Source organism: Symphodus melops (assembly GCF_947650265.1).
Source record: "Symphodus melops genome assembly, chromosome: 16".
Classification (NCBI taxonomy): Eukaryota; Metazoa; Chordata; class Actinopteri; order Labriformes; family Labridae; genus Symphodus; species Symphodus melops.
Window position 1 is genome coordinate 23,380,462 of NC_136706.1, and position 18,017 is coordinate 23,398,478.

At 50.6% G+C, this 18,017-nt stretch overlaps 2 protein-coding genes across 6 annotated transcripts in view; one reads left to right on the forward strand and one right to left on the reverse strand.

The window, feature by feature from the left end:
- On the forward strand, positions 1–7,585 carry dync2i2 (dynein 2 intermediate chain 2). Its single transcript, XM_079364333.1, has 9 exons — positions 1–231; positions 2,504–2,767; positions 2,853–2,962; positions 3,051–3,208; positions 3,646–3,755; positions 4,033–4,197; positions 6,618–6,853; positions 6,936–7,093; positions 7,298–7,585. The coding sequence occupies exons 1-9, from the start codon at positions 151–153 to the stop codon at positions 7,534–7,536; spliced, it is 1,521 nt and encodes a 506-aa protein (XP_079220459.1). The 5' UTR covers positions 1–150; the 3' UTR covers positions 7,537–7,585.
- sptan1 (spectrin alpha, non-erythrocytic 1) overlaps positions 7,573–18,017 on the reverse strand; it is a 27,518-nt gene continuing 17,073 nt past the window's right edge. For 3 of the 5 annotated variants that reach the window (XM_079364326.1, XM_079364325.1, XM_079364323.1), the window contains 28 exons: positions 17,561–17,652; positions 17,144–17,288; positions 16,877–17,058; positions 16,668–16,767; positions 16,398–16,595; positions 16,064–16,314; positions 15,406–15,568; positions 15,039–15,053; positions 14,294–14,425; positions 14,074–14,211; positions 13,892–13,996; positions 13,540–13,748; positions 13,303–13,423; positions 12,992–13,113; positions 12,779–12,911; positions 12,603–12,701; positions 12,363–12,522; positions 12,207–12,283; positions 11,915–12,124; positions 11,533–11,829; positions 11,329–11,441; positions 10,948–10,965; positions 9,634–9,688; positions 9,147–9,343; positions 8,992–9,045; positions 8,328–8,474; positions 8,090–8,237; positions 7,573–8,008 (listed from right to left, as the gene is read on the reverse strand). In XM_079364326.1, the coding sequence (XP_079220452.1) occupies positions 7,883–8,008; positions 8,090–8,237; positions 8,328–8,474; positions 8,992–9,045; positions 9,147–9,343; positions 9,634–9,688; positions 10,948–10,965; positions 11,329–11,441; positions 11,533–11,829; positions 11,915–12,124; positions 12,207–12,283; positions 12,363–12,522; positions 12,603–12,701; positions 12,779–12,911; positions 12,992–13,113; positions 13,303–13,423; positions 13,540–13,748; positions 13,892–13,996; positions 14,074–14,211; positions 14,294–14,425; positions 15,039–15,053; positions 15,406–15,568; positions 16,064–16,314; positions 16,398–16,595; positions 16,668–16,767; positions 16,877–17,058; positions 17,144–17,288; positions 17,561–17,652 (3,807 nt within the window). In that variant the 3' untranslated portion in view covers positions 7,573–7,882. The remainder of the gene's footprint in view (positions 8,009–8,089; positions 8,238–8,327; positions 8,475–8,991; positions 9,046–9,146; positions 9,344–9,633; positions 9,689–10,947; positions 10,966–11,328; positions 11,442–11,532; positions 11,830–11,914; positions 12,125–12,206; positions 12,284–12,362; positions 12,523–12,602; positions 12,702–12,778; positions 12,912–12,991; positions 13,114–13,302; positions 13,424–13,539; positions 13,749–13,891; positions 13,997–14,073; positions 14,212–14,293; positions 14,426–15,038; positions 15,054–15,405; positions 15,569–16,063; positions 16,315–16,397; positions 16,596–16,667; positions 16,768–16,876; positions 17,059–17,143; positions 17,289–17,560; positions 17,653–18,017) is intronic. The other 2 variants (XM_079364327.1, XM_079364324.1) reach the window with 1 other exon arrangement.

Here is an 18,017-nt window from a genome sequence, read left to right on the forward strand (position 1 = left end):
CGGAAGTGATCGCCGGATATCTCCGTAACCAGGTAACGGTGTGCGCTACAGGGATGCTAGCTAGCAAACATTTCTTTACACTTTAATTCCAGTTAACTCGAGATAGTCACTGTTAACTTTTATTAATTCAGCCAGAAGAAGAAACTTATTATGCTGTTTACAGACGAAGCGCTGGATTCAGTGACAGTTCAGTCTGTTTGGAGGAAATCTCAGCAGGCTGCACAGGAGTCGGTATGTTTGACTAACAGTTTGTTTCCCACAGTATTGAACATATTTGGCCTGTTTAAGCTACAGAAACAACATAAGCAGTTGCTATTAAAGCTGTGATTTAAATTACTGTGGTCAAGTGAGCAGCCCGATTACGGTACGGGTGCTTAGAGAGCCCAAAAAGCAGGAGAACGGCCGCGTATTTTCGAAATATGACATGACAATAACATCAACAGTGAATTACAACAATTATTACGGCTCTTGACAGATTTGTATTTTTCTAAACAGTTTAAGAGATATTTAACATTTAATTCACTCCAAATTTGAAGGAGAGATATGATACTTTGGTCATATTGAAATGTTTTTAACTCTCAGATTTTTCAAAATAAAGCATTGAATATAACTCAAATTTCATATGTCCTAATGAAAATTTAGCAGGATTCACCTTTAATTTTCTCAAGAATTATACAGTAAAACGTGCTGGGAATCACAGGGGTAATAGTCAGGGCCCTTGGGTACAAGAATCCATTGAAAGATCTTTGTCACCTCTCTCAGGTTTTCCAAAATAAAATACTGAATAGAACTCAAATTTCATATGTCCTATTGGAAATTTAGCAGATTTCACCTTTAATTTTCTCCAAAACTATACAGTAAAATGTGCTGTACGTTATAGGGCTAATAGTCACAGCTCTTGAGTACAAGAATCCCTTGAAACATCTTCGTCACCTTTTTTAGATTTTTTTAAAATAAAACGCTAAATATGACCAACATTTCTTATCTCTCAATCAAAATTTAGCAGAATTCACCTTTAATTTTCTTCAAAATTATGCCGTAAAATGTGCTGAGAATCACAGGGCTAATAGTCAGGGCCCTTGGTTACAAGAATCCATTGAAAGATCTTTCTCACCTTTTTCATATTTTTCAAAATAAAACACTGAATAGGACCAAAATTTCTTATCTCTCAATGAAAATTGAGTGAAACTTACCTTTAATTTTCTCAAAAAATTCTACAGTAAAATCTGCTGAAAAACACAGGGCTAATAGTCAGGGCCCTTGGGTACAAGAATCCATTGAAAGATCTTTGTCACCTCTTTCAGATTTTTCAAAATAAAACACTGAATAGAACTCAAATTTCATATGTCCTATTGAAAATTGAGCAGAATTCAACTTTAATTTTCTCCAAAATTATACAGTAAAATGTGCTGTAAGTTATAGGGCTAATAGTCAGGGCCCTTGGGTACAAGAATCCATTGAAAGATCTTTGTCACATTTCACAAATTTTTCAGAATAAAATACTGAGTACTAATGATATGATATCTCGCAATGAAAATTGACTGGAACAAACCTTTATTTTTCTTAAAAGAAACTCTACAGTAAAATCTTCTGAACATTCTCAAGATAATAGCCTGAAAGATCTTTGTCACCTTTCACAGATTTTGCATTAAAACATTTCAATATGACCAGAATATCAAAGCTCTCATTGACATTTGAGCTGAATTGAACTACACATACCTCAATAACCTCTCAAGTTCTATGATAATTGTCATTCACTCTTCATTGTATTAGTATTTCATATTCAATAAACGTTTTCGTAAATATGCGGCCGTTTTCCTGCTTTTTGGGCACTCCAGGCACCCGTACCGTAAACCCCTGAATAGACTGCGCATCATGTTTTGATCGGACGGCTGGCTTGACCGGGGTTTTGCAAATGACGGCTCACCTGACCGCAGTTCGTTCAAATGTTGCTCTGAAACATCATCATCCGAGGACACACTTTACCTTCCTCTTCATGCTGAGAGTTAAAGAACAACGAGTTAGTTCTGTTACAATATGAAGTGAAACACAGTTAAATAAGTGGTCACCGGGCTTTAGAAATAAATACGAGGAAGATGAAGGAGAAAATGTATTTCAACTTAAAGGAGACATTTTATCCTCCTTTTCAAACAGTCCCTCTGTGCTCTATATGAAACATCTGTGTTTCTGTGCTTTTAAATATAACATGAATGAAGCAGCAGAGGAGGTTTGTGACCCTGTAGAAACCAGCTCTCTCAGAACGCTCCGTTTGGTGTGTGTGTCTCTTTAAATGTAATAAGCCCCGCCCCCTGAGTTTTCCCAGTAGACAATACTCCTCTGTAGAGACAATAAAAAGTTTTACTCGTCTGGAGGTGGAGTCCACGGGAGAAGATACCAGGAGGGGGGATTTTATTACCAGAATCCAACTTGTGATGTCACAAAGGGAGAACATTTGAAACGGAGCATTTTTCTACCAAATGACGAGTCCACGTGTTTATTTCAGAGAGGATGTCAGACCAGAGCGGTGCACAGCACTGAGGCAGAGGTCCAGACTGTGCTGACCTCGAGCAGCGGGACTCAGACAGAGGGGCCAACACATCAGGACACAGAGCGGCTCCTCCGACAAAACCAGGATGAGCCGGATCCACCCGGCCTCAAGGACTTCCTGCTCGGGGTCGAGGACTCGGTCGTCAGGGAGTTGGTCAGAAACGCGCGCAGTCACGCTTTCGATGGGTTTCAGGTCAACTGGGAAGAGCACAATAATCGTGTACGTGGGATCAGTGAAGCACATGTGAACACTTCTGAGCAGGAAAGAGACTGGTGTTCACCTGCGACTGTTTCTGTGTTCACAGGTTTCGTGCCTCCATTGTCTTGAACATCCCGGCGCTCAGGAGAGAGGTCTGCATGTGACCGGCGTGTCCTGGAGCTGCACAGGCTCAGTGATCGCCTGCGCCTACGGTCGGTACGTTCACCACCTCATTCACATGTTTTTACGTGCTTCGTCTGACTCTCCTGAACAGCTGTGCTGAATGGTTTTTATTTAAATTCAGGATTGATGAAGGAGACTGGAGCACTGAGAAATCCTACGTTTGTACCTGGAACCTGAACCGTCAGAGTCTGAACCCCAGACAGGCTGATCTGGTTATAGATGTTCCAACGACGGTCACCGCTGTGTGCTGTCACCCCGAGCAGCCCGCACTCATCGCAGGTACACAGCTCACATCTCTCACTCCTTCCACTAAGTTCTCCAGGAGGAGCTGCGTTCTGTTCACTCACCCCTCCATGATTCTTTCATGTCGTGCCTCGCCTCACAACTTTAATTTGAGACAACATTTCCAACGTGGCGAGCGTGAGCGTGACCTGCTTCACTGGGTGACATCACTGCGTCCGTCTTTCTCACAGTCCGTGCTAGTTTGACTTTGAGAGGGAAATCAATGGAACTGAAAGGGTTAAAAGTGGCTGTGTGTGTGTGTGTGTGTGTGTGTGTGTGTGTGTGTGTGTGTGTGTGTGTGTGTGTGTGTGTGTGTGTGTGTGTGTGTGTGTGTGTGTGTGTGTGTGTGTGTGTGTGTGTGTGTGTGTGTGTGTGTGTGTGTGTGTGTGTGTGTGTGTGTGTGTGTGTGTGTGTGTGTGTGTGTGTGTCTGCAGGGGGTCTGTACACTGGAGAGGTGGTGGTCTGGGACACCAGTCAGACTCAGGACCCCGTGCTGGTCCAAACTGGGATGTCAGCAGACAGCCACAGAGAGCCGGTGTATCAGGTGACGAATCAGCTCCAACAGATCCACGTTTTTTAAACAGGAGTCAAAAGAGCCCCGAAATCAATTTAACAGATGAACAGTGATTAAAGCTCCTGATTTGATCTACTGGACGTCTCTGTCCTTTAATTATCCGACTTTAAGTCGTTGCACTGAAGACGCTTTGTTGAATTGACAGTTTTTGATTCCTCTTCCTGTGACGCACGATGTTCAAAGCTTGCTGTTGTTAACTTTCACTGACCTGTGTAACACTCGTCATGTCCTGTGTCTGTCGGCGAAGGTTTCTTGGGTTCCCCTGCTGAAGAAAGGAGAGTTTGGCGTGCTGAGTGCGAGCTCCAGAGGTCAGGTTCTGCTGTGGACGGTGGACTCGGGTCAGAACACGTTGGTCCTGAACGCTGCGTACGCCTTCGTGAGACAGCAGGTTCCTCACAGCAGCAGCTTCAAGGTGAGGAAGGGAGACGCTGTGAGGAGGAAGTGACGGATGCTTTTAGCCACCGAGGCGGCACGCTGCATCTAAAGCTCACAAGTCGTCTGTTATCTGAGATCAGGAGCGCCGCTGAATCCTCTCTGATCACTGTGACATTAAAGTCTGATATCAGGTCAAAGGTCAAACGAACATGTTACACTCCCGTAGTTATTCCATCACTGAGAACAAATCTGTCCTCTCGAGGTTATGAGAGAAATAAATCAAAACAATCCAGTCAGTCAGCTGAACAGGTTTATTCCTCGCTCGCTCGCGTCCATCTGTTCGTCCATAAAAGACAAAACACAGTGACGAACAAACAATAAGTTACAATAATAATGATAATACTTTTTATTTATGGCGCCTTTCAAAAAACCCAAGGACACCGAACGAGCAGAGTTAAAAAGATAACGATATACAACATAAATATTAGAAAGTTAAAGGAGATAATGAACAGTTTAGGGGGGGGGGAGGCTGGACTCTTCACTTCTCTGGAGTTGCCCGCGGTGAGAGGCGGCTGGTGTGGGCTTGCTCATAGCCCCACAGCTCAGCCGCCAGGTGTTGGAGTTCACCCCGGTGAACGAGAGGGTCGCGTCCCTGCGCCTTCGGGTAGGGGACAGGTCTCTCACTGTCGTCTCAGCCTACGGCCCGAACGGCAGTGCGGAGTACCCGGCCTTCTTGGAGTCCCTGGGAGGGGTGCTGGACAGTGCTCTGACTGGGGACTCCATTGTTCTACTGGGGGACTTCAATGCTCACGTGGGCAACGACAGTGAGATCTGGAGTGGGGTGATGAGTGGGAGGAACGGCCTCCCTGATCTGAACCAGAGTGGTGTTCTGTTATTGGACTTCTGTGCTGGTCACAGTTTGTCCATAACGAACACCATGTTCGAGCACAGGGATGTCCATAAGTGCACGTGGCACCAGGACACTCTAGGCCGGAGGTCGATGATAGACTGTGGTCGTGTCATCTGACCTCCGGCCGTGTGTCTCGGACACAGGCCCAAACGTGTAGTGAGGGTCTGCTGGGAGGAGTTCGGGGAGGCCATGGAGGAGGACTTTCGGTCGGGCTCGAGGAAATTCTGGCAAACCGTCCGTCGCCTCAGGAGGGGGAAGCAGTGCTTCACCAACACTGTTTGCAGTGGAGGTGGGGAGCTGCTGACCTCAACTGGGGATGTCGTCGGACGGTGGAAGGAATACTTCGAGGATCTCCTCAATCCCACCGTCACGTCTTCCACCGAGGGAGCAGAGGCTGAGTGCTCAGAGGTGGATTCGTCCATCACCCAAGCCGAAGTCACCGAGGTAGTTGGCAAGCTCCTTGGTGGCAAGGCTCTGGGGGTGGATAAGATTCCCCCTGAGTATCTTAAGTCGCTGGATGTGCAGGGGCTGTCATGGTTGACACGTCTCTGTAGCATCGCGTGGAGGACGGGGACAGTGCCTCTGGACTGGCAGACCGGGGTGGTGGTCCCTCTTTTAAAGAAGGGGGACCGGAGGGTGTGTTCCAACTACTGGGGAATCACACTCCTCAGCCTCCCTGGGAAAGTCTATTCCAGGGTTCTGGAGAGGAGGATCCGGCTGTTTGTCGAACCTCGGATTCAAGAGGAACAATGTGGTTTTCGTCCTGGCCGCGGCACACTGGACCAGCTCTACACTCTCCAGCGGGTGCTCGAGGGTTTATGGGAGTTCGCCCAACCAGTCCACATGTGCTTTGTGGATTTGGAGAAAGCGTTCGACCGTGTCCCTCGCGGCGCCCTGTGGGGGATGCTCCGTGAGTATGGGATCCAGGGCCCTTTGCTAAGGGCGGTCCGGTCCTTGTACGACCGGAGCAGGAGTCTGGTTCGCATTGCTGGCAGTAAGTCGGACCTGTTCCCGGTGCACGTTGGCCTCCGGCAGGGCTGCCCTTTGTCACCGGTTCTGTTCATTACTTTTATGGACAGAATTTCTAGGCGCAGTCAGGGGCCGGAGGGGGTCCGGTTCAGGGACCACAGGATCTCGTCTCTGCCTTTTGCAGATGATGTGGTCTTGTTGGCTCCATCGAACCCGGACCTTCAGCGCGCACTGGGGCGGTTCGCTACCGAGTGTGAGGCGGCTGGGATGAGGATCAGCACCTCTAAATCTGAGGCCATGGTTCTCGACCGGAAAAAGGTGGCTTACCCTCTCCGGGTCAGTGGGGAGTCCTTGTCCCAGGTGGAGGAGTTCAGGTATCTCGGGGTCTTGTTCACGAGTGGGGGGGAAGTTGGAGCAGGAGATCGACAGACGGACTGGTGCAGCGTCTGCAGTCGGACTTCAGACCTTTAAGGAGGAGTTATTGTTCCAGGCTTCAGAACATTTGATCTGATTCAAATGTTCAGGATCCTCAACGTGTGCGTTTTCCAATACGACGGACTTGTGTTTGGGTCCTTCAGGTGCGGGGCAGCAGCAGCACGGTGGGCGTCACCTCTCTGGCTCTCTCTCCCTGGGACTCTGACACCTTCCTGGTCGGTTCTGAGGGCGGCCTGCTTCTCCGCTGCTCCTTCTCCGCTCAGACTCCGGCCGCCGTTCCTTCTGAAGGTCTGACTGTGACTCCCAGAGCGCCGGCCGTCTTCTCCTTCAGGCCGCGCAGAGGGCCCGTCCACGCCATACACTGCTCCCCTTTCCACAGGTGAGACACGCCCACACGCCGCTTATTGAAGTCAGCAGGCGTTAAAGCGGAGACTCAACGGGGCGATGTGATGTCTCTGCAGAAACCTGTTTGTGAGCACAGGGACGGACGGCCTGGCTCACCTGCACTCCCTGCTGCAGGTCGACCCGCTGCTCTCTCTGCGGGTCTCGGACTCCTACGTGTTCCAGGTCCAGTGGTCTCCAACCCGCCCGCTGGTGTTTGCTGCAGCCACGGGGCAAGGTACGCCACATGCATTTATACTTATACAGGAAGCTCTCCGCTCTTCTTATTTTTAACAAACGTGGAACCTGACAAAACACGGCAGCTGCAGCTTCTTGGAAAATATTTTTTGGGACATTGAAATTATTTTAATTGAGCTTCTGTGGACGGTCTAAATCCACAGCTGTGTAAGAGTCGCTCTCTGTGCTATCTGCTCTCTCTCAGGTGAGGTGCAGATATTCGACCTGGGCCGCAGGTCTCTGAGGCCGGCCGCCACCATCGAGGAGGGCGGGGCGGGACACGCTGCCACCTGTCTGTCCTTCAACCAGCAGAACCCTCGCCTGCTGGCGGTGGGGAAAACTAACGGGACCGTCGCCGTCTGGCAGCTGAGCACCGAGCTGACGGAGCAGAACCCCCGAGAGAGCAGCCAGCTGGAGCAGATAGCCAATCAGGTGTCAGAATGAGACGTGTGGAGGTGAAATAAAAACAGAGAGCGTTGGTTTCCAGTTCTAACCAGTAGCGTTTATTAAAGCACACTCAGTTGTTTGGGGTGTTGTTACCACATTATTGTTAATACTTGAATTCATCGAAAGCACAAGAAGCTAATCGAGCTAAAAACAATCACATTCAAATGCAGACAGATCCACTATGCTATGATGAGAAGCACACAGAGTTAGGGCAGAGCGAGATAAATAGTAAGGAGGTGTTATTAGTGAGGAGTGCCACGATCATGCAGTTTCAGCCGTGTGTTCGTGTCCAAGTGTGTGAGGGGAAAACGCGTCCCGATTGGTCCCTGGGGGGGGGCGGGGATCAGTTAACAAACAGCGAGCGGGTGAACTCGACGAAGTCGAAGGCTGACGGCAGCTCGCGGCCCTTGCTGTCGAGGTACGGCTTCATGTGCGACAGGCAGTAGTCTGCCTGTTCCTTGCTCAGGTTCTGGAAGAGAGAAGGGGGACAGTTAGACCCGCACGGAGACCCGATGCAGCGAGCGAGGGGCGAGCGGGGAACACGTCTGACCTGGTAGAGCTCTTCTTTAGTGACGTAGGGTTTGTTCTCGGTGCTCAGAGCTCGGAAGGCGCTCTCGATCTCCTCGCTCGACTTCACGTTCTCCGTCTCCCGGCTGATCATGAACGCCATGTACTCCTGCAGCGACACGTTTCCATCCCTGCACGGACGCACAAACAGAGATTGTTCAGCGTTGGGACACAAATCAAAGAGCCGCACTGCCGATGCTCACGTCGAGCCTGTGACGTACCTGTTGGGGTCCACCGTGTCCAGAATGGATTCAAACTCAGGGTCCGGTTCTCCTTCCTCCACCATGGGCAGGTCGTAGCCCAGCGAGCGTAAACACGACTTGAACTCCTGGTGGTTCAGACGGCCCGACTTCTCTTTGTCAAAGTGCCTGAACAGCAACACAAACTGTGTGAGTTACAGATTTAACGTGCTGCGGTGCAAAGACGACGACATGAACGTCGTTGAATGTTTCTGAAGCATCGTTGTGACGGGTTTTTTTTTTTATTAAATCACAGAAACTAAATGTTTGTTTTGTTTCATTCTGCTGAAGTTAGGCCATGAAAAAAGGGAACTTTGAAACTAATCCTTAAAGCTCATTCTGACTTCTTTTTTTAAAAGTGAGTCTGGTTGTTCTTCTGACGGGGGGGGGAGGATGTCCGCAGAGAGCCCGGTCTGCAGGGTGGTTCAAAACCTTTAGTGGGCGCCAAAGTGCACCAAACTGGAACGCTACTTATTGTTGCTTTGACCAATCAGACTTTGTCAGCACACTGACTTCCTGTTTGTTTAGAAAGTTTAACCCGCTGAGCAGGAGGTGTAAAATAAAGTGTCCTGAACTTTAACTTAGACCCTGATCCTACCCGGGGACACGCCCGGATCTCAACCAGAGGAGGAGGAAAGAATCTTACTTGAACATCATGCTGAACTCCTTCAGAGCCTCTTCTGTCACTCCGGTTGTGTTCCTGAAAGACACAGAGAGGGGGGGGGGGGAGGTCTACATGAAGCCTGGAGTCCTGCTCACTTCAGTGTCATGCTGTATCTGCTGCCGTGTGTCGGCGTGTACCTGGCCTGGATCTGCTGCTCCAGGTTGTGCTGCATCCTCATTCCCAGTTGGTCCAGTTGGTCCCACTGCTGGGCCAGGCCCACCGTGCTGTGCTCCGTGTACTTGTTGTCCAGGATCAGCGCCTCCTCCATGGCTGCTCCCAGGTCCTCGATCTTCTTTAGCTGGCTGCGCATGGCCCGGATCTCCTGGTGCTTACGCTGAACACACACACACACACACACACACACACACACATTAACCAACGGAGTGTGGACGTGGACAGAAGCTCTCTGGTCGTTCTTTATTGCGTAACGTCGGGACAACAACGCTCGTGTCCTCCTGATGACGAGCTCAAGGTCACGGCTAAAACTCAAACGTCCTGCGTCAGATGCATTCCTGCACGTCTGCTCGGAGGTCATGGAGCTTATTTTAAGGAGGTCGATTTGACCTTCCCGAGCTTGAAGGTTAAGCCGAGTGTTGCACAGAAAAAAAAAGTGAGTTTTTGTACCTTTGTGGCCTCCAGCTGAGACTCCAGGGTTCCAGACTCTTCCACCATACACGACCTGACGCACAAACACACACACCGATGTTAGACAGGCAAAGCCCCCAGCACTCCCACAGAGACCTGTGAACTACAGTCTGCAGGTGAACCAGCTGCGTGAAGTCACAGGTCGCTTTCATCACCGCGACTGATCTTTAAACTCAAACGTGATACGAGGTAAAAAATCGAACGACGACTCCGACTGAAACGTCGAGAGAAAAGCCAACGCATGCGAGGTGAGGAGTGGAAACTGCACACGATCATTAGTATGAAGTCTGTGTTACTGATGATGAAAAGTGAAGCCTGGAGTTACTGCACACGTGACACATTACATGAAGGCAAAACGCCACTTTAGACTCTGTGAAGCTGCACACACACACGTGATGATATTTGCAGTTTCCACCCCTGACGTAAACAAAGTGACCTCCAGCCCGTCGAGTCCGAGGACTGGGTGAGTGTTAGTCCTGCAAGGGGGGGGGTCTACTGTGCACACCACAGTCCAACATGGTGGTTTTAGACTGAAGTGCATGAAGTCACACAGATGACCTGAAGGTCCGTGTGGGTCAAAGGAAGCAAAAAGAAAGGAAGCTTAAAGGAGCGTTGACCTTCCAGAAAGATCATCAGCAACCTGGTACTGATAGACACAGATAACCCGGCGATAGGCTATACTATACAGAGAGGAGGAAGAAGAGAAGGAGGACAGTTTAAACAGCAGACAAGAACACAAAGAAACATCGAGAAAAAATAATCATCGAGGAAACTTTAAAGGTCACATGTTCTTCTCCATGTTCCTCCAACTCTAACGTGTGTCTACATTGATCCTCTCCGTCTTCTGCCTGCTCCACTTTTCAGTAAATGTGTGCTCAAACAGGCCGTTTGGAGATGTTCCCTTCATGACATCACAAAGGGCAGTAGCCCCTCCCACAGCTAGGTGTTTGTTCTGCCCTCTGAGTCTGCCTTCTCACCGTAAACAATAGGACATGGAGCCAGAAAGTAGCGAGTACACCCGAGTCCTTCCAGAGAGGGGGCGTGGTCAGACACAGCTCATTTACATATTTAAAGCTACAGACACAGAAACAGCCTGTTCTGAGCAGGGCTGAAATAGAGGGGTTTATAGACATGATCAAATACAGGATCAGAGGAGCTCTGACACTGATTTCACCTGAAGAAGAGGAGATCATGTGACCTTTAAAAAGCACAGATCAAAAACACAACAACGTCCCAGTTTGTAAAACCCACACACTGAATCACATCTATATCAGAAAGAAAAGTGATATTAACCCATCCAGCAGATACGTCCTGATTAGCAGAGTGATTCCAAGCATCAGCGAGGAAGCAGCCAGAGGGACGAGAGAGGGACGAGAGAGAGAGAGAGGCAAACACACGTTAAGATGAGGCAACAACAAATCATTCAGTGGAATCATAAACACAGAGCTACATGTTATTTGATTCTTTGGAGATTTGATCAAACGTTCGACTGATCTGGTGGTTATAAAGCGCCCTCACATATCTGTGTGATTACATGGACTAATATCCGTGTGTTAATCATCGAGTGTGTGCAGCTAATTGTCATCATGCACTGGAGACATGTTTCAAGTCTTTCAAACAGGAAGTGGCTGCACAGCGCCCTGGCTCGACAGGCTGCTGCATCTCGTCCTGTACCTGGTCTCCTGCAGCCACTGGTGGAAGGCGTTGGCGTGCTGAGCGAACTCCTGACGCAGCTTGTCGTTCTCCTCCTGCCTCCTCTGCTCCTTCTGCAGCTCCAGCTCTCGCTCCTGCAGCCCAGAACGTCAGCGTGTAAAGAAAGCGTTCATTCAACGACCATCAACACGTGTGTGTTTTAAAAGACGAGTGCGTGAACGAGACCTTGATGATCTTCTGCAGGTTCCTCCAGGTCTCCTCCAGCGCCTCCATGGTGAACCAGGTGTACGGGTTCGACACCACCTGGTAGCTCTTGATCTGCTGGTCCAGCTCGGCCAGCTGGTTGAAGTCGGCCTGAGCCGAGCTCAGGGAGGAGCGGAACGCCTCGTGGGCCTCGCGCAGCGCCCGGATCTCCTCCAGAGAGTTACACCTCACCGGGTCCGTCAGGTCCTCCTCTGCGTTCTCAAACCAGCTGTTGAAGGCCGACGCCTTCTTAGCGAAGGTCAGGAACAAGTCCTCAACCTGGGGAGAAGATAAAACCCTTCAACATGAACTCAAGCTGCTTCGCTTTGTCCGGTACGACTCGGGCTGCTCGTGTCCTCTTTACCTTTCTGAAGTGCTCCTGAGCCTCCAGAAGCTTCTTCTTGCGGGCTGCAGAGTTGGACAGCAGCTGGTTCCAGCGCTTTATCAGAGACGCGTGACGAGCCTCGATGGCCTTTGATTGGACGTGCTGGGCGGCCAGAAGCTGGTCTTTGAGCGCCGTGATGTTGGTGATTCCCTCCTGCTGGAAGGCCTGCAGCCCGGCATCGAAGGTCTCCTGCAGACGGACAGAGATCAGAGGACGTTAAAGACCCTCAGGGTGCAGAGAGGTCAGAGAGCTGCGAGTGAGGACGACGTGCCTGCTTGGTGAGAAGAGTCTGCACAGAGGAAAGGTCTCTGCCGTAGTCGTCCGTCTTCAGGCTGTTCTCCTTCTCGCCTTCAAACAAAGAGCACAATGAAAGCGTCAACGTAAATAAAGATCTGTGCGTCAGTCGTCTTCCCGTCTGTGTTCGTACCGATCCACGACTCCACCACGTCCGCCTTCCAGTTGAACTGCAGGAAGGCCGAGTTCTCGTCCAGCTTGGCCTTCCTCTGAGCGGCCGCTCTCTCCAGCTCCGACACTTTGCCTCGCAGCGCCGCCATCTTGGCACTGATGCTGTCCACGTGATGGTTGTTCTGTTGGAGACAAAGTTCCCCGTCAGAGACGTTTGGCGTCCGCGCTCCCTGGTGAAACGTGAGCGTGAACACCACGTTACCTTCTTGATGAGCTCGTCTCCGTTGGTGCACACGTCGTTCACTCGGTCCCTGTGCACGGTGAAGTCCGTCTCAAACGCCTCGTGCTTCTTCAACAAGCCCTGCTCGACAGAGAGGACGCCCTCGGTCAAACACGTCTCCACCTCTCACAGTCTAACCACGTGACGCGACGCCTTACCTGCACGGCAGCCAGCGTGTCCCCGTAGTCCTCGCTCCCCACCAGATTCAACTTCTCATTAATCCACGCTTCTTCCTCTTCCACATTCGCAACAAACTGCTGGTACTCCAGCGACTCCTCCAGCCTCTTCCCCCTGAGAGAACACACACACACACTTTACATGAACACACCTGTGGGAGCGTCTCCGAGGAGGCTTCAGGGCGCGGCTCTCACCTCGCTCCTGATAAGTCTTTGAGCTCCTTCCAGTGGTCGACGAACTGGGCGAGCCTCTGCTGGATCTCGTCCTGACCGATGGTGTTGTCGTCAGACAGCTTCTTCCCCGTGTCCAGCACCGACTGCAAACACGACTCCGTGTTAGAGAGGAGCAGCATCACATGCTCTGAGTCTTTGTGTTACGTTTGCACGCTGCAGGCTCCAGGAACTCAAGGTCGACCCTTTTCACTTCACGCTCAGTCTAAGTTAGGAGTCTGTTCAGGAGCCTGAGGTGAGTGAAGGAGCAGATTCAGAGTGTTTGATCATCTCACCTGGATGGCCGGCTCGTGGGCTCCCAGCTCCGCCTCCAGCCTCTTGTGTTTCTTCCTCAGATTCTGTACTCCTGTCAAATCACGTCCGTAGTCCTCCGAGCTCACGAGCAACTTCTTCTCTCTGAGTGGGGTCAGAAAACAAACATCACCTTTAACACACACACACACACACACACACACACACACACACACAGTCATGATGCTCCTGCAGACCAAGAGCCGGCTCAGATCTCTTACTTGATCCATGACTCTTCATCATCCAGGTCCCTGAAGAACTGGTGCAGCCGGTGCGACTCGTTGAGTTTGGCTCGGCGGCCTGCAGCCATGCTCTTGATCTTGGTGAAGCGCCCGTTGACGGCGTCTCGTTTGTCCTTCACCTGAGACGTGTCGAAGGCGTTGCTGGCCATCAGGCTGTCGGCCTGACCGTTCAGATCCTTCAGACGGTCCTGCACAGACGGAAAGGGGACGGCGTCAAGACTCAGGATTTAAAGAGGGCTCTGTGCAGAGCAGAACCTATCCGACCCGTAGCAGCCATCTTTGACCCGTCTGATGTTTGATGACGACTTTAGCAGCGTGTGCTCTGACTCACCTCGTGTGCAGAGATGTCGGCCTCCAGCAGCTGGTGTTTCTTCAGCAGGTTGTTGACCGAGGCCAGGTCTTTGCCGTAGTCCTCGGAGGCCAGCAGAGCCTCCACCTGAGAAAGGACAAACAGGCGTCAGACAGAGGAGGGTCTCCGAGCTGCATCAGTGTGTGTTTGAGACGCGCGGTCACCTCGGACAGCCAGAAGTCAAAGTCTTTGATGCCCGTGTTGAAGTTCTGCTGCTTGTTGGCCTCTTTCAGCTTCTGGCTCTTCTCTGCAGATTTGTTGACGAGGAACTGCCACTGTTCGTCCAGAGCGTTGAGACGGGCCTGAGCAACACACAAGTCACGTTTGAGCTGCACGAGTCACGTTTGACGCTCTCCAACAGGCCGCTTGTCAGGAGTCACTCACCTTGACGGCGTCCTCGCTGCCGGCGCAGGCGCCTCTCTGGATCAGGGCGTTGCCGGTGTCGATGACACCGCGGATACGGTCCGCGTTGGCGTGCAGCTCGGCCTCGAAGGCCTGGTGCTTCTGGTGTTTGCTCTGAGGCGGGAGGGAAGGACGAGAGTCAGAACGCTGCTGAAACATCCAGAGCAGCTTTCATACTTACAGTCCACGAACAGAGCTGAGATTTAAGCCAGCTGGAGCGATAATGAAAACGTAAAAAAAAAAACTACTGGGTGTGATGAATTAAAAACACAGAACAGCACATGACAATGTGTCTGACGGGGACAGACAGGCAGGACGACACGTGGAGAACAAAACATGGCAGCGTGGAGGACAACATCTGGAAGAATCACTCAAAGTTGCTTCTTGGTTTTGATGTTTGGTCTGCTCGAGGCAGGACGGAGCGCACGCTGCTGCTGCTCTCAGCTCGGTTTGAACATCTGAAGCAACTTTAAAGAAAACTCCCGTCAAACAACGATGGAAGCATCGCCCAACAACGAGAAGCCTCTGATGATAACTAACATCTGTTTAAAGGAACACAAATTAAACCCAGGTGGAAAAAGAAGGCGGAGCTGAATGAGGGACAAACTGAAGGTGGACTGGTTCTACACGGTGTCTACACACACACACACACACACAGCACAGACGAGGACACACACCAGGAGGACCTGCGCGGCTGTTAGTCGGCTGACACACTACGCAAACTTACCAGCAGCTTGGACAGCTAGAATAAAAATAAGACAGTGGGAGAAGAGATTTAGTGTGAGTGCAGACGGGACACGGGGAGGGCTCCACACAGTTCAACAACAAAACACATCAGACTCCGTGATCCATGTAACACACACACATTTCATCTCCAGCCTGAACTCATGACTTCATTATTGTCTCTTTTCCTACAAACATCTAGAAATCGGAACCTTTAGGGGGAGACGGCATCATTCTGTCCAACACGTCATATTAAAGACAAACTGTGCTACTCTCATTTCTCAAGGATCAAATGGTTTTTTTGTCCACATAGATTGATCATGTATAATAATCCTAGTGGTCCCTGACGTGCTGAGCGGGTGGAGCTGTACCTGGATGTTGGTGGGATCCTTGTACGACTCGTCGGTGGCGGTCTGCAGCTTCTCGCTGATCCAGGCTTCGATCTCGTCCACGTCTCTGCTGAACTGCTGCAGAGTCTGAGACTCTCCCAGCTTAGAGCGCTTCTCGATCATCTGAGCCTTCAGACGACGCCATCTAACACACACACACACACACACACACACACACACACACACACACACACACACACACACACACACACACACACACACACACACACACACACACACACACACACACACACACACACACACACACACACACACACACACACACACACACACACACACACACACACACACACACACACACACACACACACACACACAAAATATGAAGATGAGCAACTTTATGCAAATCACTTTTTTCAAGAGCAAATTGTTTTTGTTTGGTTCTGAAAAGACAGTTACACGAATGTTCGACCATCGTGTGTGTGTGTGTGTGTGTGTGTGTGTGTGTTTTATAGAGGGCCTGTCTAACTCCTTATAAGCAGCAATGCAATCGAGTCAACCAATGAAATCTGTTAAAAACAAAGACGTGTTTGCATTCCCTTGTAAAAACACTGACTGTGCAGCTGCTTGGTTGTGTGTGTCTCTGGCAGTGTGTGCGTTTTAGAGTGCGTGTCTCTACCTGTCCAGGACTTCATTGCGGCGGTTAAAGATCTCCGGTTTGGCGTAATGATCGGCTCCAATCAGCTGGTCAGCGAAGGACTGCAGGGCTGCGATCTTCTCCTCCTGCACGTTGATGGCTTTGTCGAAGTCCTCGTGTTTCTTGATGAGAGCCTCCACGCTGTCCAGGGAGTCGCCTTTGTCGTCGCTGGCCAGGAAAGCTTCACGAGCCGCCATCCAGTTCTCAGCCTGCTCACAGTCCCTGTTGAAGAGCTGCAGGGATGAAAGCACGGTCAGTCACCGTGAGGTCACAATGAGATGTGTGTGCGTGTGTGTGTGCGTGCACGCGGCAGCACCTGCAGCTCCAGGCACTGGTCCAGCATCATGCGGCGCTGCACCCAGGCCTTCTCCAAGTCTGCTCGCTCACGGTCCAGAGCTTCAAGCTTCTGCTGGATCTCAGGACTGGCATAGTGTCCTCGCACGAGAAGCTGCTGCCCGAACTGCTCAAATGCCTGGAAGGTTCCGGCGCGAGCGTCGATCTCTGTGCGATGCTCCTGTGGAGACGGGACATTTCATTTAGAGGAGCGAACTTAAAGCAGGAAGAGCAGAGAAGAACATGTCAGTACCTGATGTCTCTCCAGAAGGGCCTCGGCTCCCGTCACATCTTTGGCCAGCTCCTCCGAGGACACCAGCCCTCGGATGCCGTTAATCCAGGACATCAGATCTCTGCGTGGACATGAAGAATAAAGTTACCATGCAAACCTGGCTGGGATAGGTCGTTCATCAGGTCCCACCCGTGTTAGTGTCTCAAACAGGCCATAAACCTGCAGCTCACCTGAAGTCAGAGAGGAAGCGCTGCAGGTCGTGGGAGTTGCCCAGTTTGTCTTTGCGTTGGTCGGCTCGTCCCACCAGGCTGCTCCACGCCGTGTTCAGCTCGGTGCATTTCTCCTGGATGTCATCCACGGCCTCCGGGTGGGACTGGATGAGACGCTCCGCAGTCTCTCCCAGAGAGTTCACCTGGAGGACGGAGACGGAACAGCAAGTGAAAACGAGACTGGAGGCAGAGTGCCTGATGTTGTGACATCACTAAAGGAGATCTGACCTTATCGCCCAGGGCGGCCAGGTCTCTCTCGAAGCCTTCGTGTTTGCGCTGCAGAGCCTGAACGCTGGCCAAGTCGTGTCCGTAGTTATCCGTGTTGAGCGCCTGGTTCTTCTCCTCGATCCACTCTTTGGTTTCATCAGCATCCCTGCAGAAAGACAAGACCACAGACTCGTCCTCACATTGCTTCACTGAGTGTGGCTAACGTTAGCTTCTCTGCTAACGTGGCCGATGGAGAACGTTAGCATAGCTTTGTTTGATGTGCTTCTTCTTCTTCTATTTTTATCTGATCAGCAGTTTGAGTGTAATTTGTTGAACCAATCAGTGAATCTGGTCTTTCTGATGCTGACTGGTTTAATAATGCAGACGGCTAATCGAGCATCGAGCAGTGGAAAGGTTTGAAGTGTGTTTCTGTCCTACCTGTGGAATCGCTGCACCTCGTGAGCGCTGCCCAGCATGTTGCTTCTATCCTCAGCCAGCTGCTGCAGAGACCTCCAGCGATTGTTCAACTCCTGCACATGAACAAATCCATGTCAGTCACTTTTCTGCACTTCTCCTGTTTCTGAATCTTTCTGCAGATTTTGTTTTGTCCTCACAGTTTGAGCGTCAGACAAACTAAACAGCCTAAATGTGCGGATTCAGAAAACTGTGAGGCTTCAACTTACAGATCAGAATTCAAGGCAGTGTGAGCAATAATTGTAATGTAATCACAGAAACACAACAGTGTGCTGGAGGTGGGATCACTGTGATTGAAGTGCACAGGGGACAGTGATGGACAAACAGATGCAGGTAATCTGATGGGAGCGAGATGCACGAGGAGAACACAAAACGACATAAGGACGAGTCACAAACCAGAAATAAAAAACAAACAGGATGC

Coding starts and splice junctions, on each gene's coding strand:
- dync2i2 (XM_079364333.1), top strand. CDS start 151: ATGCTGTTTACAGACGAAGCGCTGGATTCAGTGACAGTTCAGTCTGTT. Junction 3,756..4,032: donor ACAGAGAGCCGGTGTATCAG/GTGACGAATCAG, acceptor CTGTCGGCGAAG/GTTTCTTGGGTTCCCCTGCT. Junction 4,198..6,617: donor CTCACAGCAGCAGCTTCAAG/GTGAGGAAGGGA, acceptor TGGGTCCTTCAG/GTGCGGGGCAGCAGCAGCAC.